This window comes from Eulemur rufifrons, chromosome 21 (assembly GCF_041146395.1).
Source record: "Eulemur rufifrons isolate Redbay chromosome 21, OSU_ERuf_1, whole genome shotgun sequence".
In the NCBI taxonomy this organism is placed as follows: Eukaryota; Metazoa; Chordata; class Mammalia; order Primates; family Lemuridae; genus Eulemur; species Eulemur rufifrons.
In genome coordinates this window covers 8,445,828-8,470,664 of record NC_091003.1, presented here as the reverse complement: position 1 = coordinate 8,470,664, position 24,837 = coordinate 8,445,828, and the positions used below count along the sequence as shown (strand labels likewise).

The following is a 24,837-nucleotide window of genomic DNA, read 5'->3' as shown; positions in this document are numbered from 1 at the left end:
CCAAAATAAGGGGGACAAGGAGGGCTGCACGCAAGGAAATGACATCCTGAGGTTGCCTAACACCGAAGTCAGCTTATTAACGGCCCAGGCCGCGTTGTCAGAGGGAGAGGGGAGGGCGGGGGGCATGTGAAAGAATCCTTTCAGAAATACTGTGTCTTTCAAAAATGTTTTCAGGGAAACTCTCTGGTCTTTTCTACCCTTCAAACTGGTCCACCGTTTTTCCCCTGTAGATCAAGAGTCAGCAGGCCGGGCGCGGTGGCTCACGCCTGTAATCCTAGCACTCTGGGAGGCCGAGGTGGGCGGATCGTTTGAGCTCAGGAGTTCGAGACCAGCCTGAGCAAGAGCGAGACCCCATCTCTACTAAGAATAGAAAGAAATTATATGGACAGCTAAAAATATATATAGAAAAAAATTAGCCGGGCATGGTGGCTCATGCCTGTAGTCCCAGCTACTCGGGAGGCTGAGACAGGAGGATCGCTTAAGCTCAGGAGTTTGAGGTTGCTGTGAGCTAGGCTGACGCCACGGCACTCACTCTAGCCTGGGCAACAGAGTGAGACTCTGTCTCAAAAAAAAAAAAAAAAAAAAAAGAGTCAGCAAACTTTTTCCGTAATGGGCCAGATAGCAAGTATTTTAGACTCTGAAGGCCAGATGGGCTGTTTCAACTACTCAACCCCTCGGTTGTATCAGGAAATCAGCCACAGATGATATGTAAACGAATGGCCATGGCTGCGTCCCAATAAAACTTTATTTACAAACACAGGCTGAGGGCCAGATTTGGCCAGGAGACCGCAGCATGCTGACCCCTGCCCTAGATTTTCATAGCTCTAAATATATTATAAATGAAAACAAATACAGAAAGAGGTAGCTGACGTATTTCTTTTTGGTCTTGAGGAATTCAAAAAAGAAAATATCTTCCTTTTTAAGACTTTCCGTTTTTAGGAGATTTCACAAGTCCACCCCAGAGAAGATGGTTTCCATCTCGATACCAGGCCTGACTGCGGTGGTGGCTGGTATGAGAAGGCTCTTCGGAAGTAGAAAGTAAACACAAGCCTGGATCCAAAGCCTCCCTCTGATAACTCTGGCATTGACGCGTTCTTGGCAGGCCTGATGGCCTAGTGTCAAATGTGATCTGCCGATGGCAGGGACATTTCTGGCGCCATCCGAGCCTCTGCACACACCTCCAGAGTTCCGTGTGCACAGGGCTTTATGTTCTCCCTCAGGGAACGTGCTCTGTGTCGGGTTTAACGATGCCTCTGACAAACGGGGTAGAAGCACACAAGACATTCTCGGCAGGTGGGCACGGAAGGATGGAGGGGTTGGGGGCAGAGCTCTGGAATAAGCCCGGCCCAGCCACTCTGAGCTGTGCAGCTGTGGGCAGGTCACTCTACCACTCTGATCCTCGGTTTCTTCATGTGTACACTGAGCATTGTAATCCTAACGGAACCTCCAGGCTTGGATGTCAGTCATTTCATCCTCATATATACAGCCCTCTGCATGCCGCCTGGCTAAGGCTTCATAAATGCCAGCTTTACAGCTATAGGACGCTCAGTCCTTACCTGTGGGACCCACAGCCGGGAATTCAACCAACCGGGGATGGAAAATACTTGGGGGAGGGGACTGGATGGTGGCATCTGCACCGAACGTGTACAGACTATTGTCTTGTCATCATTCCCTAAGCAGTGCAGCCTAACAGCCGTTTACACGGCACTTGCACTGTATGAGGCATCGTGAGTAGTCTAGAGATGACTTAGAGTGTACGGGAGGATGTGTGTAGGTTATATGCAGATACGATGGCATCTTGTCTCAGGGACCTGAGCACCTGTGGATTTTGGTGCCTGTGTTGGGGCAGGGGCATGGCTCCGATACCGAGGGATGATCGTGTGTGTTTGCTGTAAGAACGTCAAGGCCCCAGGGTGGCCCTGGCTTCGAATCCAGCACCAGGAGCAGCAGCAGCACTAACCGGCTGCGGACGCTACCACTGGCACCCAGCTAAACTCCGTATGTCCTGCCGGGGTCCCTAAAACCCCACACCTGACCAAGTCTGGGACTCCCCGCCCCGACGTTCTGCCCTGGGAGGCCGAAGGCATCCCCACCTCTCCACTCGCTCGGTGCCCAGCACCGTGAGGGCTGGGGGGCCGCTCCGTGCCCGAGGCACGGTCACTCACCAGGTTCATGATGAAGTACAGCTCGATGGAGAGGTACACGATGAAGAAGACGCAGGACCAGGGGTTCCGGGAGTAGGAGGGCATCATCACATCCGGGAAACTGCATTTGCAGGGGTCACCATGGGTCCCAGGTCGGCCCGCCCCCACCCTCTCGGAGGACACGCCGTGCCAAGGACAGCTCCTGCCCCGCCTTCCCCACCTCCATCCCCCGCTCCCCTACTCCCGAGCTCGGGAGGCCGATCCCATCTCCCAGCAGTGCCCCCCAGCTGTCCCTGTGAGATGCGGGATACAGGCTGCTGGAAGGAGGAGGCGACCCAGGCACCAGCAGGGGGCCGGGGCAGGGCAGAGCCCGTGCTTACTTGGCCGTGGTCAGGAGGACGAACAGGCTGACAATGCTGTTCTCCAGGGTGCTGAAGTACTGCGAGGGAAAGAGAGTCAGAAGAACATGCTGGGGCCAGGCTGAGAGCACAGAGCTGCCAGGGACAGGCCACAGTGGGCCACCTCGAGCACCCTGCCCTCCCCCACCCCCACCCCTTTGTCCTCCCGAGGAATCAACGGACACAGAGGAGTGAGCAAACGTGGAGTCCAGAGGCCTCTGCTTCCTGGACTCGGTGCTCTGGCAGAGGCAGACTACTGACTCAGGGGGACTTGTCCACAGGAAGTCACATGTGTGGGCAATTAGCCTGGCTCCCTTCCACTGCGCCCTGCCAGAACGTTCCAATGTTCCAAACCTGATCCTGGCGACATCCCGCTCAAGGACAGGGAAGGGGAACCCTCAGCTCTCAAGTGTGAGTGACAGGGAACCCACAGAGGTGCCCTGCACAAGCCAGGCTGAGAAACCAGGCCGGCAGCCCTCCCCCGTGTGGCTGATAGGGTCACTGCGGCCACCCTGCCTGGGGGAAGGGGCCTCACATAAAAGAAGAGACAGACAAACACGCCAATTACTTACGGGGTCTGAAGGATTAGGGGAGAACAAGTAGAAACCTAGAAGGTGGTGGAAAAAGAGACCAAAAAAAGGATCAGAGCAGAGGTCCCAAACCTGGGTGTCAGCGAGCCCAGGAAGGGCAGCGGGGGGCAGCGGGGAGCAGCGGGGACTGCAGCAGCGGCGGGCTTGGCTCTGCCCAGGGGAGCAGGTGTCGGGGCACAGACGCCCGCTGCCGTACGGGAACACACACGAGCACTGTCGGGTCTAGCCTTAAACAGGCTGGAAATCTGTATTTTTATGTAAAATCTAATTTTAAAATACTGCCTCGAGTTTTCAGACCAAACAAAACCCATCTGTAGGCTGGATCTGGAGTCCAGACTGCTGGTTTGCGGCCCTTGGTTCTGAGAACATGGCAGCTAAATAAAATTCCAAAGGGGTCCCGTCCTTCCCGGCAGCCAAGGTCCTAGGTTGGAACGTTATTCCTTTCCTGCCTCCCAGAATGGGCTATTCCCCGGAGGCCTTGAAATCCTGAGTGCGAAAAGGGAGAAACTCTCCCCTCAGGGGAAATCAGCCTCCCTGGAGAAGCACAAAGGAAGTTCTAGCAAGAGTTTGGGGTGGCGGGTAGGACATGGGAGCCAGTGCTCAGGACAGGGCAGTCACGAGGCCGGGGCAGGGTCCACGCTGACGCTGGCCTTAGAGTCAGGGCTGGCTAGTCCCACTGTCTTTGCCACCCGAGGAGCCCTAAAGACAGGACTTCAGCCTTGCTAGCCGTGTGCTGGGCCCTCCACTATGGAGGCCCCGTGTCTGCATGTGGCTGTCACAGGCTCAGCCTTGTCTGAAGAGGCAGGACCTCAGAGCGAGGAAACCTGCCTTGAGTCTGGGGAGGCTGGTGTCTCCAGACGCCCGGGCAGGCGTCTTAGAGACTTGCAGGCCCGTGTACCGGGAAATGCACAGGCACTGTTCCCTGCAGTGGGATTTATAGTAAGAAAAATGTCCGGCAGAAGAACAGATAAATAAGCTTTGGTGAATTTGCTCCGCTCCAGTGAAAATGAATAAACGGGTCTACATGGATCAACACAAACAAATTTCAAAAGCGTAAACGCTGAGCGAAAGAGCAACCTGCAGAAGGGAACACACGCATCATGTGAACATCTGCAGAAATGCTTTAAACGTACAAAGCAAAACTCCTGATTTGTTGCTTAAGGAAACGTAAACACGCAGTATTAACACAAAGACACGCCTGGGAACGATCAGCTGAGGACAGGGACTCCGCTGGGGGGACAGGGACTCCGCTGGGGGGACAGGGACTCGAGATCGTGAAAGCCTACAAAGCTGCCTTCCCTTCCGTTTCTAGTACTCCATTTCCTACTTTGGATGGTGGGTCCGTGGGCGTGTGCATTCCTTTTAAACCCTTTCTGAATTTCTAAAACCATCCGCTATGGTCTGAGTGTTTGTGTCCCCCCAAAATTCCTACGTTGAAGTCCTAACCCCCACGATGACAGTACTGGAAGGTGGGGCCTCTGGGAGGTGACTAGGTCGTGAGGGTGGAGCCCCCACTAGTGAGATTAGTGTCCTCAGAGAAGGGGCCCTGGGAGCTGCCTGGCCCCATCCGCCCCATGAGGACACCGCAGGAAGGCGCCATCTACGGCCCAGGAAACAGGCCCTCACCAGACATCAACTGCCTTGACTGTGGACTTCCTAGCCTGCGAGAAATAAATTCCTGTTGCGTATAAGCCACCTAGTCCACAGTATTTTGTGACAGCTGTCCAAAAGGACTAAGACTGTCAAAATAGTTTTTCTTTGTGAAATTGCTTTTAGAGACCAGCAGGGCCTGGGGGAGCGCGGAACTCACCGAGGATGGCGAAGATGACCATGAAGAAGAGCAGCAGCAGGAGGATGTCCATGAAGGGCGGCAGAGACTGGAAGATCTGCCGCAGGTTGCTGGGGGGAAAGACAGACGGGCCAGGTGGGGGGCGCCCAGCCGGGGCTGGGCTGTCTGGGACTCCTCCGTGGGGGACACGTTCATCAACAGGGGGCCCGGCTGCGCTGACTCGGAATACTAAACCCCGCTGCACCCTGGCGTGACAGTGAGCTTAGTTTTTTCCTAAAGTGGCTTGAGATCCCCACTTGGGGGGGGGTGACAGGGAAGAACCGGGCAGACGTAGCACATAGGGCCACCTCCACCTGCTGACAGCCCCAGCAGGCGAGTCCCCTGCTAGAGAGGGAAGGAGCAGCAGAAGGCCGAGGGCACGGCCTTGAGCACAGAGGTCAGCTTGCACGAGTGGGATGTGGGCTGCACAGAGGCATTCCAGGGCCACCCGGTCCTGGGGCAGCTGTTTCCAGCTTTGAGGACGGGCACAGAGAATCACTTGGTAGCCCGTTCTCACCAACAGTACCCCGGCCAAGAAATTTTCCAGATGGAGTCTCCAAAAGCAGATTTAAGTCTAGGCTTGGTCTGGTTTGAGCTCAGTCCCACAGCCTCGGTCGAGGTGTCAGGAGAGCCGGCCTGAGTCACATGGACTTTGCGGGTTGCCTGCTTTTAGGCAGCTGCGGTGGCGGCTGCTGCATTTGGGCAGATAACAAGCTTCGAGAGAGTGGCCAAGCCCGCAGGTAAGATGGGAAGAGTCCTGACCTGGAGTCAGAGACCCTAAACTGCAGCAGGAAGACCGCCTTCAGCCCCGGGTGGGTCACACGGCAGAGGGAGAGCGAGTGTGCGTGTATTCCAGCCCCGTGCAGGACGGACCCCACCACTCGCTGACTCCCAGGGTCCCGCTCCCCTGCCCAGAGGTCAGGCTGTGACGGCGACTGTCTGGCCAGCTCCCCACAAAGCCTTACCGCCGGACGCCACCGCAGTACCGACAGTCCACCAGGAAAATGCAGCGCAGTGCCCGGGTCACCCGCACGTGGGACGTCTGCCGTACCAACACCACGATGGCCTCGACAAACTGCACCACCAGCACGGAAGTCTGAGGGGCGGCAGCACAGAGCTCCCTCAGCTCCTGCAGCCCGGCCCTCCACCCGCACGCCTTGAACGGAGGGCTGGAGAGGGACGGTGCCCGCTCTTGGCCCCCTGAGAGCCCTCCCCGAGCTCCGCCTCTCTCTCACGCTGTCCCCCAACATCGGGCAGGCCCGGGAGACAAGCGCTCCAGCTGCTGCCATAGATGCGGGGCCCCAGGAGAATGAGCCAGCCGGTATTCACTGAGGAGGCAAAGCTGCCACTCTGCCTGTCCCCTCTGCCTGTCCCCTCTGTCTGTCCTCCCTACCCACACCAGGAGGCCCTGAGGTCTGCAGCTCATCCTCGTCTCTACTCCCATGGGTATACTCTCCTAGACCACTGCGCGTGTTCTTCACACGACAAAGTGCCACCCTGACACGCTCCTCCCCACGCCACGCTCTGCAGCACAGAGAGAAGGGGCATAACATCAGTGACAGGCCAGCACGGGTATGGGGGCAGACAGAGCTGGGTGTGACCCTACTCTCCGGGATCTGGATCCCAGTCTCCTCTGTCTGGATGAACACAGAACAGTGACAGCAACACACCTGCCTCCAAGGTGACTGTGCCAGTGCCCGGCACGTACTAAGCACTGAATCCCATTGGCGACTGCGGGTATCGCCAGGACACCGGGGGCATCTGGCAAGGCCGGAGGCATGGCGGGGACACTCCTGGCACCGCCTGGGCCCATGGGGGGGATTCTGAATTGTGATATAGGTTTGAAGGTGATGCGGGAGGAAATGCTGTGAGGACATGGACAGACGGAAGGATACATCACCTTGACCATGGTGCGTTTGTGCCGGATGAAGGTGTGGAGGCCCAGCCAGCGCAACTTCATGCAGAGTTCAAACACTACCACCATCAGGGCGAACAGCTCCAGGGTGGCGTGGACCTGCAGCCGGAGGGTGTGGAGAGGCGTCACCGCCAGCCGAGCCCACAGCCACCTCCTCTGTGCCCCAGCCCCGCCAGAACCCCCTCCCAGCACACACCAGAGCTACAAAAGCCTGGCCCTGGCACCCAAAGACTTAGCCTTGGTAACGGAGCCTTTCCCAGAACCACTAAACATAAACTCGATGTTCATGAAACAGACATGCTGACCCATGCAATGGGAAATCTGGGAGGAGCCTGAAGTTTGAAAGAGAAAAGAGATAAGAAAAAATTTTATATCTAGCCTTGTTCCAGGAAGCATTTCGTATAATTTACAAAAGACCTATAAAAGACATTAAGGAGGCACGAATTAGGGGCTAAAAAACAAAAACTGGCTGGGTGTGGTAGTCTGTAATCCCAGCACTCTGGGAGACTGAGGCAGGAGGATCGCTTGAGCCTAGGAATTTGAGGTTGCTGTGAGCTATGATGATGCCACTGCACTCTAGCACAGGTGACAGAATGAGACACTGTCAAAGGAAAATTAAGAAAAAAAAGGGGAAAAAAATCCCAGAATTAACTGAAAATCTAATAGTCCAAGAGATAAGGGCTGTCAAGCAGACAGCAGGTCCCAAAATTCTTGTCCTCATTTTGGACAAAAGGACAAGAAGAACAGGTGGAAGATCCTCAAATGAGCATCCCTCTTAGAACTCGGGCTGCTTGCAGCTTCTCCAGGGATCAGTCCTCTCGGCTGTGTCACCCGGCCCTTGACAAACAGGCTGTGACCAACAAGGAAGCCAGATAAAGACCCCGAATGCGCACCCAGTCCACCTGGCACTGCCCTCCTGGACTCACTGCCCAGCCAGGAGGTCAAGTGCGGCCAGGAAGCAACGTGGGAAGCCGCCTGCTGTGGCAGGGCAGGGCCTGCTGGCGGGTGGAGCCGCAGGGGCTGGCAGGGCGAAGGGCTGGGGAGAGGGTTCCAGGAGGGGCAGCAAGGGGGAGGCGCGGAGAGAAAGGAACGCAGGCCAGTTCGGAACGGCTGCAGCAGCCTCAGGCGTGCACAGGAAGCAACGGGAAGGCGAACCACGCCAGGGAGGGCCTCGGGGCCCAGGCTGGATGAGTTCTCCCAACTCGACAGGCAGAGCTTCCTTCCCTGCTCCCGTGCCTCCCACATGCTCCCTGAGAAGGGGACAAGGATGCCTTTGCACGCTGGATGCTGGCTTGGCCTGGGAGTGAGGGCAGCTGCGGGCTGGGGCTGCCCACGACACATTCCCTACCTCCCATGGGTGACCACACCCGACTGCCCTCTCCTTGGAGGTTGGAGGTAGCGCAGTGTGACTGTCCGTCAGGTGACCCACCCACCTGTAGTCTCACTCCACCGACCATGGGTGCAGCCAACGGGACCCTGCCCTTCCCTGGAATTCCGCAGTGGGCAGAATCCCAGAGAGACTGGGTGCAGGACAGTCACTCCAGCGGGGACACCCAGGCCAGACGGTTGAGCCATTTCTGCTCCCGAGGCCTCTAGGACCACCTCACGTCTCTCCGTCTTAAGTCTGTTTGTGGTATCTGCCCTTCCAGAATGTTCCCTCTCAGGGTTCCGTGAAGCCCAGCCCCGCGGGCACTCACGTAAATGCCGAGCCGCAGCGCAGGGACGGCGGGGGCCTCGCACAGGGAGAGCAGCAGCAGCAGCAGGGCCGTGGCCAGCTCCATCAGGTAGAAGAGGTGGTTGTGTGCAAAGAGGTAGGCCGCCAGCGCTTTGGCATCCTTGGGGTGGGTGAAGAACTTGTCGTTATTCTCGCCTTCCTGAAAGGACAAGAGAAATGTGGGCATGTGGGCCGGGAGACCGTCTGGCACCGCAGAGGGGCGAGGGCAGGGAGGACAGGAAGGCCCCGGGGAAGACGAGGGAAGGTCCGGGCCAGAGACGGAAGGTGACGGAAAATCAAAATTACATTCCTCAGGACACTGCACGCTGGCCCGCCAAGGGGACTCAAGAGACCTGCTGCCTCGTAAAAGCCACCTGGAGGAACCGAGGATAAAAAGCTCCCGAGAGAGCCGGGCGTGATGCCAGCCTGTGTCCCAGCCACCCAGGAGGCCGAGGTGTGAGCATCGCTCGAGACCAGGAGTCCCAGCCTGGCCTGGGCAACGTGGCTTGGCAGAGGCCGACACAGATACAGGTGTTATGATTATAGGTTATATGAACATTATGAGAAAAAAGAAGCCAAAAACCCTGCCGAGTCAGACCCTTTAGACCCAGAGGGTGTCGCCGCTATACTTTTACTTAACTCAGGATTCCCTACATCTTACATCATTTTTTTTTAATTGACAAATAATAATTGTATGGATTTAAGGGGTATAAGGTAATATTTTGATATATTTATGTTATGAAATTATTAAAATCAAGCTAATTAACATATCCATCACCTCACATATGTCTTTTTTTTTTCCCACAGTGGGAACATTTAAAATCTATTCTTTCAGCAATTTTGAAATATACCTTCCATTATTAACTACGGTCACCATGCAGTGCAATGGATCTCAACAACATATTCCTCCTGTCCAACGGGAACTCTGTGCCTTCTTTTGAAAAGCTGAATAGTAGTATTCCATGGCATTGATACGCCATCTTGAAGGGCACCTATGGAGGCCGATGTTGCAATGAATACGGGACTGCGGACGTCTCTTGGACACACTGGGTTTACTTCCTTTGGATATAGACCCAGCAGTGGGGTTGCTGGCTCGTGCGGTGGTTCCATTTTTAACAATGTGAGGAAACTCTGTACTGTTTTCCATAACGACTGTACAACTTACATTCCTGCCAACAGTGCCTGAGGGGTCCCTTTTCTCCGCATCCTCATCAACACTTATCCTTCATCTCTTTGATGACAGCTGTTCCAACAGGTATGAGGTGATGTTTCATGCCCATTGCCCACTTCTTCATTGACTTTGCCATTTCCCTGTGATTTCCTAATCTCTGCAGAACGATGGGCCTTGCCCTTGATTCCCTCACCCCAGTGGTAACTAGACAGCAGCGGACCCTGACCGAGTGCTCACCAGGACAGCACCGTCACCGGAGCCCTTCTCACCCATTGACTCCTGGCAACCTCCCTTTCAGGCGGTACTTTGATTATCCGCATTTGACAGAGATGAGAAAACCTCAGCAGGCGGAGTTGCAATAGCGGCCTGGAGTGATGGAGCTGGACAGTCAGATTCCAGCACCTCTGCTCTAAATGACCATCTGGGCCTTCTGCTAATGATGTAAAAAATAAATGACAAAGCCCTGGAAGTGGACCTGAAAACACAAGCAAGCCGGGCGCGGTGGCTCACGCCTGTAACCCTAGCACTCTGGGAGGCCAAGGCCGGAGGATCGCTTGAGCTGAGAGTTCGAGACCAGCCTGAGCAAAAGCAAAATCCCATCTCTACTAAAAATAGAAAAATTAGCCGGGCGTCATGGCACACACCTGTAGTCCCAGTTCCTCGGGAGGCTGAGGCAGGAGAATTGCCTGGGCCCCAGTGTTTGAGGTTGCTGTGAGCTATGAGGACAACACAACACTCTAGCCCAGGGGACAGAGCAAGACTCCATTTCAAAAAAGAAAACACAAGCAGATTACACGCTACGGCCATTGCTGACGCTCCCTGTTAGGGTCAGCCTTCTCGGGGAAGGTCTCCATGGCCTCCCTGGAGCTGGTGGGCACAGGGAGAAGCAAGGGGCCTCCCACCTGAGCAGCTCTGTCCATGGTCACCAGCAGCTAATGCTTAGTGACCTCGTGAGCACTTACTTGGCTCATGTTTTGCATGCATCACCTTGCTTCAGTGCTTTTCAACGGGGGGTGATGTTGCAAAACCACTACCCCACCATGCCCCAGACCTTTGGCAATGCCTGGAGACATTTCTGGTTGTCACAATGGGGGTGGGAGATGCTACTGCCATCTAGTGGTAGATTCCAGGGCTGCTGCCCAACATCCTACAATGCACAGGATGCCCCCACTGTGCCGTGCGATCCAGCCCCAGCCCAGCTGAGGTTGATGCCTTGCAGCATTCACTCCTGCACGAACCCTCAGAGTGGAGACTGTTCCCATGGGCTCCACTTCCTAGAGGAGGAAAGTGGAAGTTCAGCACGAAAGCCTGAACTCCCTCACCCAGAGCCCTTCCGAAAGCATCCCGGCTGTCTCGGAATGCGGTCGAGACCATCAATTATTCTGGGGTAAGACCACCCTTGCCATCCTCACAAACGCCTATTCTGGGAAAGGCCTTGCCTGAGGTCTGCAGAGAACTTTCAGTGAGTCACTTCCTTGAAGCTGGATACGTTGCTACCATCATTAGCAAGAACTAAAGAGAAACTGCAGAGCTGGCCGCAGACCCCACAGGGAAGGCCCCACAAAGGGAACAAACGTCCCGGCAGTCAGACAGAGGGCAGGCTGGGCACGGCTGTGGTCTGTGCCAGGCTGTGGTTCTCACTGCCACCTCCATGGTCATGGTGGGTGGGGACGAGGACACACACAGTGGCCTGGGAAGCTTCTGGTTTAAATTACTAAAAAATGCAATTCTTGAGCAATTTCTTCCAACAAATAGCCAGGACTGGAGGCCTGGCTAGAAGAAATTACTGACATGTGAGGCTCGGCTTTTAACTCCGGGTCTTGGAATTGCCCCAGAGGAGACAGGGGGCCGATGGAGGGGCATGTTACTAACGTCACTGGATTCTGATCCAAACCCCAGAGGAAGACATGGGCCTTTTTTCCTGGCTGCGATTTATAAATTGGATTAGGAAAAACAAGAAAGCCCAGCTGTAGTGACTTCAAGCCTTCGCTCTCTGCTCCCTAGGGTCGAAGTCCACACAGAAATGAGTACTGGTGCAAAGGCGTGAGGACCGCTGAGCACGTGGCTCCCGAGGGTGAGCGAGTTAGCAGGTAAAATGTGGCAGGAGAGGAAACCGCAGGCACCAGTTTCCCTCCAAACAGCGAGGGCCAATTACCCGGGCGCACCAACGGCCCGGCTCACCGTGGCTCTTGCTCTACGACAAGCACAAGAGGAAAGCACATCTCGACACCAGCCAAACCATCTCCCAGAAACAGCTGTAAATCACTCCTCACAGGGATCTGGGTTTTGCTTGTATTTTTATTTTTTAAAAATGATACTTTTTCAGTAAAATAATTCAAATAATACACAGAATTGGAAGGTAGTAAAAATTCCATCAGCCAGAGATAATCGCCTTTAATATGTACAATACCTTTCCGGATATGTACGGATATCTGTACAGACACCCACACACATGCGGCTAAATGTACATAAATTTTATATGAAAATGATCATACTACACCTGCTATTCTGTAACTACTTTTTTCCCCACAAATACACGGCCAATTTCACGTGGATATGGATACACGTGGTCAGGTACAGAAATGATGCAACAATGTCTAGAAGGTGACATGTAGAAGGTGACCCTGCTAGATCATTAACAGGTATGCCTGAGCTGGCTAAAACTGTCCTAAAACGTTTCTGTCACCTTCACCTGAAACAAGATGTGCTTGTTTTAGCAGCACAGGTCTATGTGGTATCGCATGAACACACGAGAGACATACAGACACTGAACTATCATATAAACGTCTGAATTTATTAAATTTTGTTTTAATGACAAAACAAATACTTGCAGCAGACAGCTGCTTCAGAGAAAAAAGAGTAGGGAAAATTATCATTCAAATGAATTTAAGAAAAACCTCATCCAAACCCTTACTCAACGCATACCAGAAACTGAAATCTTACAGAAACAAGAATGGCAGGATTAAGGCACAAATGCCACGTCCACTGGGGTTGGTAGTAAAAAGGCAATAATCTCCCCTGGAGAGGGTTCCACGTGGGGATAGCCTTAGACCCAAACATCAAAATAGCAAGTGCCTTAAAAAATGTTGATTCCACCTGGTAATTCTATTACCTAGAGTCTTTCCTAGTAAAATTATCCTAGACATGAGACAGAAAGAGAGAGAGTGAGAGAGAGTGCGAGCGCGCACAGATTGTCCTTACATTATCATTCATAATAAGGGAAAATATCCAAGATTATCAGCATATTTAAGTAAATTATGGTAATTTACCTGCTGCAATTTAAAACCATTTAAATTATGTTTACAAGAACATGAGGGAAAAAAAAACCATGCTATAATACATGCTATAAAAAAGCAGACTATATACAATGCAGATACCACACAACTTTCAAATTATTTTGGAAAATATATATATATAATTCTCAAAATACGTATTCTTTTGTTAACCTGGAAGGAAATGATGTTGACAGTGACTGCCTTGGGTGAATGTTTTTCATTTCCTCTTTATATCTAAATTTGTTGTACCAAGCATATATTACTTTTATTAAAAAATATTTTTTTTCAGAAAAAAAGGAAAAACAAGCATGAACTAGCAAACATGAAGGCAGCAGCAAGTTAAACAGGAAAGAAACGAAGAGCTCTAAGTCTCCCTCGCGCCATGCTGGCCAACCCCTGCTGCGGACAGCCTGGAGTAGACAAAGCATTTCCTCCTGAGAACTTGCCCCTCAGAGTGCCCTGAGAAGGGTGGGGGCAGGGAAGCCCGAGGAGACAGACTCAGGGAACCTCTGGGGCAGGCACAGCCCCAAACTGGGTGTCAAACGACAAGCTGGTGCGCAGCTCTCCCGCCATGAGCACGATCAAGTTAGCTCGCAAGACCTTCTTACGAACAAGAAGCTCACACATGAACAGCAGCGGGCACCTAGGCCAGAACTGAATTTCTGGGCAGCTAACAGAGCCTTGGCTGCCCCACCCTGCCGACAGGTGCACAGAACAGCCAGGTGCCGAGTGGGAGACACTCACCTGGAGGTAGATCGCTGCCTCTTGATAATTCATCTCCCAGTTGGGTCTGGTGGGTGTGGAGGGGGAACTCTGGCCCGCGGAGCTCAGACTGGGAGTCTGGGAGTCGTGGATGGCATAGCTGCCCCCATCTGCATTGGAAGAAGAGAGAGAGTCACTTACAGCCCAGGCTAAAGAGAATAAAGACGCCATTCAGCAGAAGGGAAGACTGGCAGTCACTTCACATGCTCGTACGTACACCCCATTATCTTCCAGCCAACACTTGATCCTGTGTTCTCGTGATGGCAAGAATTAGTACGGCCGGTTAAAAATTTCTTTCTCTTGTTATGTGAAAAAAAGCAAGTACAAAAGGGCACATACAGGCTGCTATCTTTTGTGTAAAAAAAACAGAGGAAACAAGAAAACACACACATTCTACTTATCTTTATAAAAAGAAACACAGCTAGAGAAGATGAGAACTCAATGAAACTGGTTACCTATAAGGGGGTGTGAGCAACAGGGTACAAGTGTCACTCATAGGGAGTGTGTTTTTTGTATACTTTGACTTTTGGAAGCACGTTAATATTCTACATGGTTAAAAATTAAAAATAACTGGATTTGTCCCGTGGTGCAGAGCCAGCTGTTGCTTTTCCCTGCTGACATCCACGCCGTCTTGTTCCAGCAGCACCGCCCTGATCTGCCTTTGCAGAACCACCCCTCCTTGGTCTCCATCAATATGGTTTTGCCCTGGCCGACTCCACCCCTGGCTCCTCGGACAGGTGACCCGGGCCTGGCAATACGAGCCCCTAGTCTCCCCTGGGCACAGGGGTTTGGATCAGGCAGGGGTGCTGGCCCAAGCCTGGCCAGGGAGGGCTGAACTTGGAACTATTCCTGGACCCATTAGGAAGGAGGGGCTCTTTTTCCCGGTTGTCACTGGCGGCTGCCTCTGCCATCACGTGGGAAAGCCTGCCCGGGAAGGAAGTCAACACAGAACAAAACAATCAGCAAGAGATAACACCCGATGCACCCCTGGAACCCAGCTGTGCCCAAAATCCACCCCTTCACTTCCAAAATCTGAGCTGATAAAGATCCTATTTGAGTCTGTTGAGTTGGGTTTGTCCGATAATAGTCAAGTGTCTCTGCTGATACACATGGTAAACAGTGACACCAAGAAATGACTCTCAACTTGTGAAGTGACTGGGGAGAAGTGAATCTAGGAAGAAAGTCTGGCTCCCCATAATCCACACTGTACGTGACCCGCCTGTAGGAAGATAAAGAATGGAATAAACCTTTGGATACTGAGATTGGCCCCGCTGACAGGAAACTGCAGGTTGCTGGGTCACAAAAGGCCCTTCTGATCTTGAACTGCCAGCAAGGGCAACTGGATCTGGCCATGTGCAAAGCGCTTCCCCACCCATTTTGAAGAACAGTTTCATGGGGGTATAAGTGACACGTTAAAAAACTGCACAGGCCGGGCGCGGTGGCTCACGCCTGTAATCCTAGCACTCTGGGAGGCCGAGGTGGGCGGATCGTTTGAGCTCAGGAGTTCGAGACCAGCCTGAGCAAGAGCGAGACCCCATCTCTACTAAAAATAGAAAGAAATTATATGGACAGCTAAAAATATATATAGAAAAAATTAGCCGGGCATGGTGGTGCATGCCTGTAGTCCCAGCTACTCGGGAGGCTGAGATAGGAGGATCGCTTGAGCTCAGGAGTTTGAGGTTGCTGTGAGCTAGGCTGACGCCACGGCACTCACTCTAGCCTGGGCAACAGAGTGAGACTCTGTCTCAAAAAAAAAACTGCACATATCTGAAGTGCCCAATTTGATTCTGCCATATGTGCATACCTGCGACATCATCACTACAATCTAGGTAACATGTCCACCGCCCTCTCATGCCTCCCTGCCCATCCCTCCCCCAGCAACCACTGATCTGCTTTCTGTCACCGTCAGATGAATCTGCATCTCCTAGAACTCTGCATAAATGGAATCATACAGTATGTGCTCTTTCGTCTGGCTTCTTTCACTCAGCATAATTATTTAAAAACTCATCCATGTTGTGTTACGTATCAATAGCTCATTCTGTTTTATTGCCAAGTGGTATCCCCCTGGGTAGATACACCGCGGTTTATCCGTTCACCTGTTGATGGACAGTCAGGTGGTTTCTAGCCTTTGGCTGTTTCAAATGAAGCTGCCATGACACTGATGTACAGGGCTTTGTGTGGACGTACGCTTTTGTTTCTTTTGGCTAAATACCTAGAGGTGAAATAGCTAAGATCCTATGTTTGACTTTTTAAGACATTGCCAAACTGTTTTCCAGAATGACTGTACCATTTTACATTTTAAAAAAATGCTTCCATTTTATTCTCTTGGGGCCACTCGCTCTTGGAACCAAGCAACCATTTTGTAAGGAAGCCCAAGTAGCAGGTGGAGAGGCCCGAGGAGAAGAATCAAGGCTCCCAGGTCACAGCCCAGCGACAGGCAGCACCGACTTCTCAGCCACACACGTTAGCCATCCCCAAAATAGATCCTCCAGCCCCAGTCAAGCTGTCCAAACTGACTCTGCATAGAGCAGGGAAAAAAGCCACCTCCACCAAGCCCTGCCCAAACGGCAAACACATGAGCAAAATAAATGTTGTGATTTTAAGGCTGTATGTTTGGGAGTGATTTGTTGTTACACAGCAATAGATAACTGATATGTATCTAAGTACTTTATATCTTTCATCCCTTTAACTCTTCCAACAACCCTGTGAAGGAGGTAATATTATTATTCCCAATTCAGACTTGAGGAAACTAAGGTGCACTTACTCTTCACTCCTCGGGGCCTAAGTCACCAGATCTGGGAGGGTCTCCACTCTCCCACCCACCTCTTCTGCCCACTTTCGGTGGGGCCTCCTGTCTCTCACCGGAAAGCCTGCCGCAGCCTTCAGACTGCCTCTCGCACTCCGGTCCTTTCCCGACGACCTGACCCGGGCACCTTATTGCTGGGTGAATTCTGTAAAGACTAATTGTGACTGTGTCACTCTGCTGCTTAAAATCCTTCACTGTCCTGCCCACAGAAAAAGACTTGACTTCTCAGAACAGCAAGGGAGGTCAGGATCCAGCTCCTGCTACGTCTCTCTCCATCCTGTACCAAACTCTGAACAGCAGGCGGGCTTCGCCCTGGGGCTCAGGGGCCACAGAGCACTAAGGACATGGGGAGCCTTAGATATAATTGCCTTGTTCACCCGCTCTTTGTTCGGTGGGCATTCCCTGGGGTGGACGGCAGCTTCCAGGTGCTGGGCCTTGGGCAGGGACTGCAGGTATGTACCTGGACAGCCCTTGCCCTCCAGGAGTACCTGTCCCTAGAGGCAGTGAGTACCCACCCTCCCCCCATCCTGCCACCATGGGGCCTCCAAAAGGTGTTTCAACAGAGAAGAGGCTTAGCTGGTGAGTGGGGAGCTGTTTACAGGTACATGGGGACTTCGAGGCATGGCACAGATCCTAGAGACCACTTAATTCAGTGCCCACCTTTGAGAGATGGGGAAACTGAGGGCCAAGGAGGGGGTGTGACGTGCCCCGTGCAATGGGGCCCATCGGTCACAGAGCAGGTCTAGCACGCAGGCCTCCAGGATCACCCATTCATTACTTATCTCTCACCAGAGAAACGTGAGGTGGCTCTGCTGCCCCGCTGTCTGCCGTGGTGTCACCCTCGGCCACTGTCTGCTCTGACTGACAGCAAGCCGCTGTGAGACAGGTTTAGCATCCGTGACCCACGATCAACGAAGCTAAGTGACTGTTCTGTGCACAGACCATCACCCCCGTTGGCCGGAGCTCTTGGGATGTACCCCCGGGGGCCACAAGTGACTGGTGGACAGGCAAAAGGTCTTGGTGGGGTGACAGAGTCTATTTCCCTCGCCCTATAAATGCGGAACGGAACAGCTGCATCAACAGAGAATCGGGGGCAGGAGGGGCCTCAGGAACCGGGAGGCTCAGCCCCTCCCGGGATTATGCTGAGCGGCCCCCAGACACCGGCTGCACCTGGACAAGATCTCACTCCTCACCGCTCCTCCCCGACACCATGGCCTGAGCCAGCCCTGCCTGGACTGGCGCAGCCCCTTCTGTCTCCCTGCGCCCTGCCTGCGCCTCTCTCCCGGTCAGAGAGTCCTCTGTTGTGTGCATGTGCTCTTAAGTAAACTTTTTACAATAGTTTGATATAACTGTAATCTTCAAGAAAACTAAGCCAGATGGTATCACTCCTCTGCCCCAAACACGCACAGCCACTCCTGGATTAAAAGGTCACGTGCAACCCGACCCACGACCTCTCTGCATCATCTCGTCTCAGCCGCCCCCACAATGGCCTGCTTGTTATTCTGGAACATGCCTGGAACGCTCCGCCTAAGGGCCTTTGCACACTGTTCCCTCTGCCTGCCAGGCCTTGGAAGGCCAGCTTCTCCCACCTTCCAGTTCTCCACCCAAACGCTGCCCCTGGCCTCCCCCTAAAGTCACACCACCCTCACGCTGAGCTGCACACGGCCTCAGGCGTCTTCCAGGGGCTGCGTTACCGCCTCACAGGGCACCTGTGTGCTCGTGGGCCTGGTTCCCTGCCTGGAACGTCAGCTCCAGCTGGGCAGGAACTTTTGTTCACTGCGGTGTCCCCAGGGCCCAGAATAGCATCAGGCATAATGTATAAGCGGTCAACAAACGTTATCCACATTGAAGTGAAATAGAAAATCTTGTCCCAAAGATTCCACGTGTGCCGTGGGGCAGCTGAGGTCGGCCAGGGGCTGGCGGGCCTCGGGAAGGAGGGCCAACTCCACCGGGGGGTGGGCAGCAGGCAGCGCCAAAGGGTGTTAGGAAGTGGCGTGACATGATTGCTTTGTATTTTTAAAGATCATTCTTTTAAGGATTTGCTGAAGAGGGGCTATTTTGTATAAGAGTAATTTAGGGTAGAATGTCAAAAAGCAAAGGGAAAAATACGATTCAAGCGCTAAGGGGAAAGAATAGAGAGTTCTCCCCTCCCAGGGCAGACTTTGTTCTGTGCTTCTAACCATTCAACCTTACACTTTCTCAGAAAACAGGACGTGGTGTGCTCACGAGGTCCCAAAAGGCAAAGTGCGATAGCTTCTTTGTGGCTCTCATGTGGGGAGAGGGCTGAAAGGCCCAGGGTGACAAGGGCTGCCAAGGGGCTTTTCAGGAAAGCCACAGGTGATTTCAAAGAGCCTCCTTCACACCGGGCACGAGCGGCTGGGCGGCCCATTTAGGGATTACAGACAGGCGCTGCCAGGAGGCAGGGAGCCAGGCCCGGCCCATTCCTTTTATGTGTGGCCTTCACACAGCGGCGCCGGCCTCGCCAGCCAAGGCCAAAAGCACTTCCAGGGCACCGCAGGGGCGGGGCCGGGCTGCCCCATGGGGCGCTAATGCACTGTCCGGCCCGCTCTGCTCCAAACCTCTTTCCCACTTCCCAAAGAGAAAGGACAGTGAAGGCCCATGAAAAGGGGGCCAGCAGGGGGGCAGGGGGCTCTGGTGGAGGTGAGAGAGCCAGGGCGGCAGCCCAGTTCGGGGGAGTCAGGGTGTGGGCCTGCAGTTCAGACAGGTGGTATCTGGGAGAGCAAGCCCTGCTTGCTGGGGAACCGATCGCAGTGGGCCCAGCCTTCTTGGAATGAGCTCCCTCGAAGCGGGAGATGACGGTGTGCAGGGACTCCTGGGTGCCTTGACTGGTCACTATGGGGCATGAAGCCTGGAGATGGCCTGTGCCCACGGAAGCCCATGGGGCACGCCCACTGGGCCTGCTCCGGGACCTCTGCCTGGGCAGCGTCAGACCCCAGTGGCTGTCAGCACCCACCTGCTCTGGTGAGGTGAGCTGGAGCCCCGCCCCGCCCCCCCTCCTGCCCACATACTCCTGGACTGAACTTGCATTTCCTGGGAAGAGTCCTAGACAACAAAGTGGTCAGGTGGGCACACACCACCTCGCCCCAAGTCCAGCCCCATCCTCTGTGCTTTGGGACCGGCCCTCTCACACTGGTGATTAGAGCCCACGTACGAATCAACACCTGCAGCCTCGGACTTGCACCGTTCGTGCCCAGAGGAGGGCAGGTTCTTCCAGGCCGGCTGGAAAGGCGGGGACCGAGGCGTACCACAAGGGCCCGGCTGGCGCAGCGGGGACGACCTCACCACGGGGCTGTCGGGGAACCTGCCCTGCGCTGCCTCCTCCAGGAGGATGACGGCTGGCCCTCCCCGCTGCATGTCCGCCCTTCCTGGGGGGCAGCTGGGCTGGAAACTCGGGAGGGAGGGAGGCAGCAGAGGAGCGGCAGAACCGGCGATGGACGACAGTCTCCCGGCTCTCACGGCAAGAGAGCGTCTCCACGCGCAGGTTTCAAGAGGGGCTGGAGGGACTGACCAGGAACATTCTTGGCAGCCAGGAAGATCTCGTTCTGTGTCTCCGGGGAAAGTTCCACGAAGCGGAACGTTGTGTTCTGCACTTCTGGTACCCTGGGCAGAGAGCTCCCTGGGGAAAACCAGATTGACAGGACAGGCGCAGCCTCTGGGACTGCAGACTTTGGCCACTGAAGATTTATGTGGCACCTACCCCTTAATGACCCTCCCTGAATCGTGGCAACCAGCCCAGGGGGAGAACAGAAAATCACTTCGAGGCGGGGAAAGAACAGAAAGAAACAGCTGAACCGCCTGGCATTACAATACAAAACAACAAAAACTCTGACTCAAAGTATGAGAGCGGCTCCCGCTACAGAGGACAGGCAGACAAACCAGGATGACCTGTTTGCACAGATGGTAACGCTTCCTCCACGCTGATGTCACAGGGCCCAGACGCTCCCCTGCAAAACAGCTGGCTGCTTTGCATGCAGCCTCTGAAATGACCCTGCGGGGAATCAAAGTTTCCGTTCGCTGGAGCACAGCGTGCGGCAGCGTCCTGGTGGTGCTGGATAAATAGAAACAGTTTCCATATGCCGGCCATAAAGCTGCACCGGGGAGGAGCGCGCAAGAGCGGGCAGGAGGGGAGGGCTTCCTCGGCCCACCCCTGTCCAGCAAGCAGGGTCCGCTTGGTAAACCACTGGAGCCTTCCTTTAGTGCCTGGGGAGAGGCTGCTTTGGATAAAAGGGCTGTGAGTTCCTCCTAGGAGGTAGCTCTGATCAGAAAAAATGCAAAGTGACTGTTCTCGGCTCCACTGAGGACCCCACCCTACTTCTATTCCCCCTCCTTCTCACTCTCTTCAGTGCCCACAACCTCACGCATTCTCACACACACACACCCTTGCATATCCTCTTCGAGACACACTGTAACCCTGCACGCCCAAGTTCACTCCAGCTGTGCCCCTCCCCTCCCCCCCAAGTTCACGGTCTTAATTCCCAGAGCCTCAGTTTCTTCATCTAAAAACTGGGACTGGCGCCAACTGTGCTCCCGGCATCGCAGAAACAAATGCAAATACCCACAAAGCACTCGGAGCCCTCCGGAAACCAGTGCCTACCAGAATGACAACGAGCAGTCGCCCAACCGTTTGCCAGTTGTCACTGAGAGCCCCACTCCATGGGAAAAAGCTCAAAGAGGAGAGGAAAATAAACCAGAGTGACACTGATGAGTTTTCCAGGCCCGGCGTCGCCACGGTGCTTCTGTGCCGGCTGGCTCCGCGAAGGCCCCAGATCAAACTGAGCAGAAGATGCTACGCGGAAGGAAAGCAGAAAGCACGTCCCCCTGCTCAGGCCTTCTCTTCCTGACAACTGGCTGCAGGACGGCGTGGAAGGTACCCACACACCCATGCACATCAGTAAAGGCTCCAAAGCCAGGCAGACCCTGCACAAATGCACCGACCTCCAGGAAGACAAGAACTGGCACGGAGCCCTCCCAGCTGAATCGCTGGCCGCAAGCCCAAAATCTGTCCTGCCAAAGGCTTAAGCCAGAGGAGGAAAGGAAGAAAGAAAGGCTCAACAGGGCAGTACCGCAGGTCAAGCACTGTTCTAGAAGGAGGAACTCTGGTTTGGAAGTAGCTAGCCCTGTGCCACCTCCAACTCTGTTTCCGGCCACCTGATGGAGACCTAAGTGGCCAAATCCAAAGGGATTCTCTGTCATCCATGAGGCCAGCCCTGGGGGTCCTTGAACTGGCAGGGAAAGGGGCTAGAAAGCTGAAAGCAGTGGCCAGAACCAGGGGACGTGGAAGGCAGGAGGGTACAGATTAGAAAAAATGGGCTCTTGGGAGTCAGGGGCAGAGAAGATGCAGGCGGGGCAGGGACTGGGGAAATGAGCACATCCGAGCACATCGTGGTCATCTGGGCAGTGATTACGGCCCAAGGTGGCCACCTCCACACTGGCCACACGAGGAACTCACAAGAAGACACCCTGAGGTTGCAAACATAACCTTGAGAGCACATGTCTAGTCCTAATAAACCGTGTCATTTTGTGGAGAAAAAGAGAGGGGGAAGCTCAAAAAGGGTGACCCCTGTATGCGAACACATATGGTTAAATGTGAAGAGACATTTGTTCAGCACCTACCTTGTAACAGACGTCGTGCTAGGTTCAGGATGTGAAAAAGTGAAACCACGACTCTTGCCCTCATGGAGCTCCCAATCAGGAAGTGACATGAAGTGTGATCTTGGTGCACTGAAGTCATTTGTTAGTTACGACAGCCTACAAAAGGCTGTGGTGACAACTGCCCTCCGTGGGGGCCCACGGGCTGCGGCAGGGAGGGGCTCAGAGGCGATGCCAGAGCTGGCGTTTGAAGGATGAAGGATGAGGAGGTCTTCACAAGGTGGGCGGGGTGAGGGGCACATTCCAGAAACAGGGAAGGCCATGCACAAGCAGAGAAGCAAACAGAAGGGCATGTCTGGGAGGCTGCAGAGGCTTCAGTAATCCCGAAGCGCAAAGAGCCAGAGACCAGAGACAAGGCTGCCTCGGTAGGAAACGACAAGCCCAGCCACAGCGGCTCACGCCCGGCGCTGACTACACACCAGACGCAGTTGGGGGCTTTACGTTTATTAATTCTTCTAAGTGTGAAAAGGCCCTACCAACAAGACTGTTACTATCCTCTCTATAGAGGGGAAAACTAAGGCCCAGAGAGGCAAAGCGACTTGCCCAAGGTCACAGAGTGAGGAAGCAAATGGGCAGCTGAGAGCGCTTAGCTCTGCCTCTGCTGTTTCCGCCAGGCTGGAGCCGTGGGCCAGGCGGTAAGCCACACAGAAGAGCTGGACTTGAGTCACTGGGTCCTCACGGTGGAGCAACGTGACCCGCATCCCATCTGGAAATGCACAGCCAAGGTGGTTGGTCTTGGGCAACCGCATAACCCATCCACAGACGTCCCGCACGGGCAAAACCGCAAATTCCTTTTCCCAGGGAAGCCACGGGCAGCTCACATTTATAGGGCAGGTTAAATCTGCCAGGGGCCACCAGAGGTCATCTTCATTGTCTAATCCTCCTAACCACCCTTCCTGAGGCAGAGCACTGTGTCTTGTCCCTGCTGCACGCCCCACGGTTTGCCAGATGTCCACGGGTAATTTCTTGGTGAGGCAGGACATGACTTCTTCAGTCCGCGGATTTCAAGGGCCAACTTGGAGCTGTACTTCCCGCTCCCCTGCCACGGGATTGACTAGGAAACAAAGGGCTTTTCCTCCCACCACCACTCACTTACTCACAAAGTATTTCCCGAGCAACCGCCATGTGTAAAGCGCTTCAGATGCTTTAAGAAACATTTGCAAAGGCTCTACGCCCCGCGCTCGCACTCTCTCTCTCTCTCACATGCACACACAGAGGCCGCAAATGCTACTGTTTACCCAGTGAAGAGCGCAGCACCTGTGCGAACATCTGTTCCACATTCGCTTGGAGGCATCAGAAATGCTAATTGTGAAATGCACAGGGACAGGGAAGGGAGCCACGGAAGAGCAAATGGAAACTGAAGGCATTTTTCACTGTGCACTGGTGCTCTCTGATCCCCTGCAAGAGGCTGGCAGACAACTCGTGCTCAGAAGAACAAGTATGGCTTGAGACTCAACCCTCGAGGAGGCTACTGATGTGTTAGCTGACGGTGTCCACTCAGCACAGATCAAAGGTCCCAGCAGCACCTCGGGGGCTGGCTGGACTCAGCTTCCATGAACGCTGGCCACACCCCAGCACCCAGATCTGCTGCTGCTGCGGGCGGGTTTGTTTAGAAGAGCACAACAAGTGGCAAGGTGGCAGGGAGGCACAGGCACCTCGGGGTAGTGGCAGGTGGGCGGAAGTCTACATCCTACAGAGAGCTTGATGTCCTAGGCATGCCACTTCTGCAGGGACCAGAAACCCCGTGCAGTCAGTGGCCAGGCACTGGGCACAGCCTTCCCTGCCTTTTGCCTCAGTTTCCCTTTCTGTCAAGTGGGGAAGGTAGCATCGTGAATAAAGGAGGCACCGTGAATAAAGAAAAATGCAACGGAATCCGAGAAGCCACGCTAAAGAATGGGCAGGAGATGGAGCTACTTGGTTTTAATTCTCCCGGCAACTCAACCAGAATGGTAGCCAAGGAAGTTAACTATCGTCCCTCCATTGCTTCAACAATATCCTTCAGAAAATGCAAAACACCAGCTCACATTTAAGAGGAAGTTGGAGGCGTTAATAAAAGGAGGAAGGAGCTCAAGTCCTTAATGCAGAAAGTCCTTTGATTACCTACTCAGGGGCTCAGAGTCACACGATAGATGTTCAGATCCCCATTTTACAGATGAAGCAATTGAAACTCAGGAAAGAAAAAGCTCCTCATTCAAGGTTGCTCAGCTAACAAGAGACGACGCCAGAAATTCAACCCCATCCTTTGCAGCAGACTGAGCGACTGTGAAGAAATGTTAAACTGCCCTAGTGTCAGCAGATGCCTCCACTCCCCTAACACACACACATTCGTCACAGCCCAGGAATTTGCCCGTGCCACCCCCATCTCCAGACTTTTGAGCCCCTACACTCTAGGACAGCTGTCTGGTCTCCAAGAGGAAAGAGCAAAAAATAACACGCAACAAAACCCAGTGGGCCAGGCAGCCTGGAGGCTGAGTGGACTTTGGTACTAATAAAACCGGAGCCCTGTTGAGGTTACCAGACTGGCTCCGGGGTGTGCAGTAAAAACTGCAGTTCCAAACAACCAG

The 24,837-nt window shown here is 53.9% G+C and overlaps 1 protein-coding gene across 1 annotated transcript in view; it reads right to left on the bottom strand.

Annotated features, from left to right (window-relative positions):
* TPCN1 (two pore segment channel 1) overlaps nucleotides 1-24,837 on the bottom strand; it is a 57,000-nt gene that overhangs the window by 17,063 nt on the left and 15,100 nt on the right. The window contains exons 3-10 of the mRNA XM_069497067.1: nucleotides 13,780-13,907; nucleotides 8,573-8,749; nucleotides 6,861-6,974; nucleotides 5,926-6,056; nucleotides 4,943-5,031; nucleotides 3,115-3,149; nucleotides 2,525-2,583; nucleotides 2,166-2,265 (exon numbers count right to left, since the gene is read on the bottom strand). Coding sequence (XP_069353168.1) covers nucleotides 2,166-2,265; nucleotides 2,525-2,583; nucleotides 3,115-3,149; nucleotides 4,943-5,031; nucleotides 5,926-6,056; nucleotides 6,861-6,974; nucleotides 8,573-8,749; nucleotides 13,780-13,907 — 833 coding nt within the window. The remainder of the gene's footprint in view (nucleotides 1-2,165; nucleotides 2,266-2,524; nucleotides 2,584-3,114; nucleotides 3,150-4,942; nucleotides 5,032-5,925; nucleotides 6,057-6,860; nucleotides 6,975-8,572; nucleotides 8,750-13,779; nucleotides 13,908-24,837) is intronic.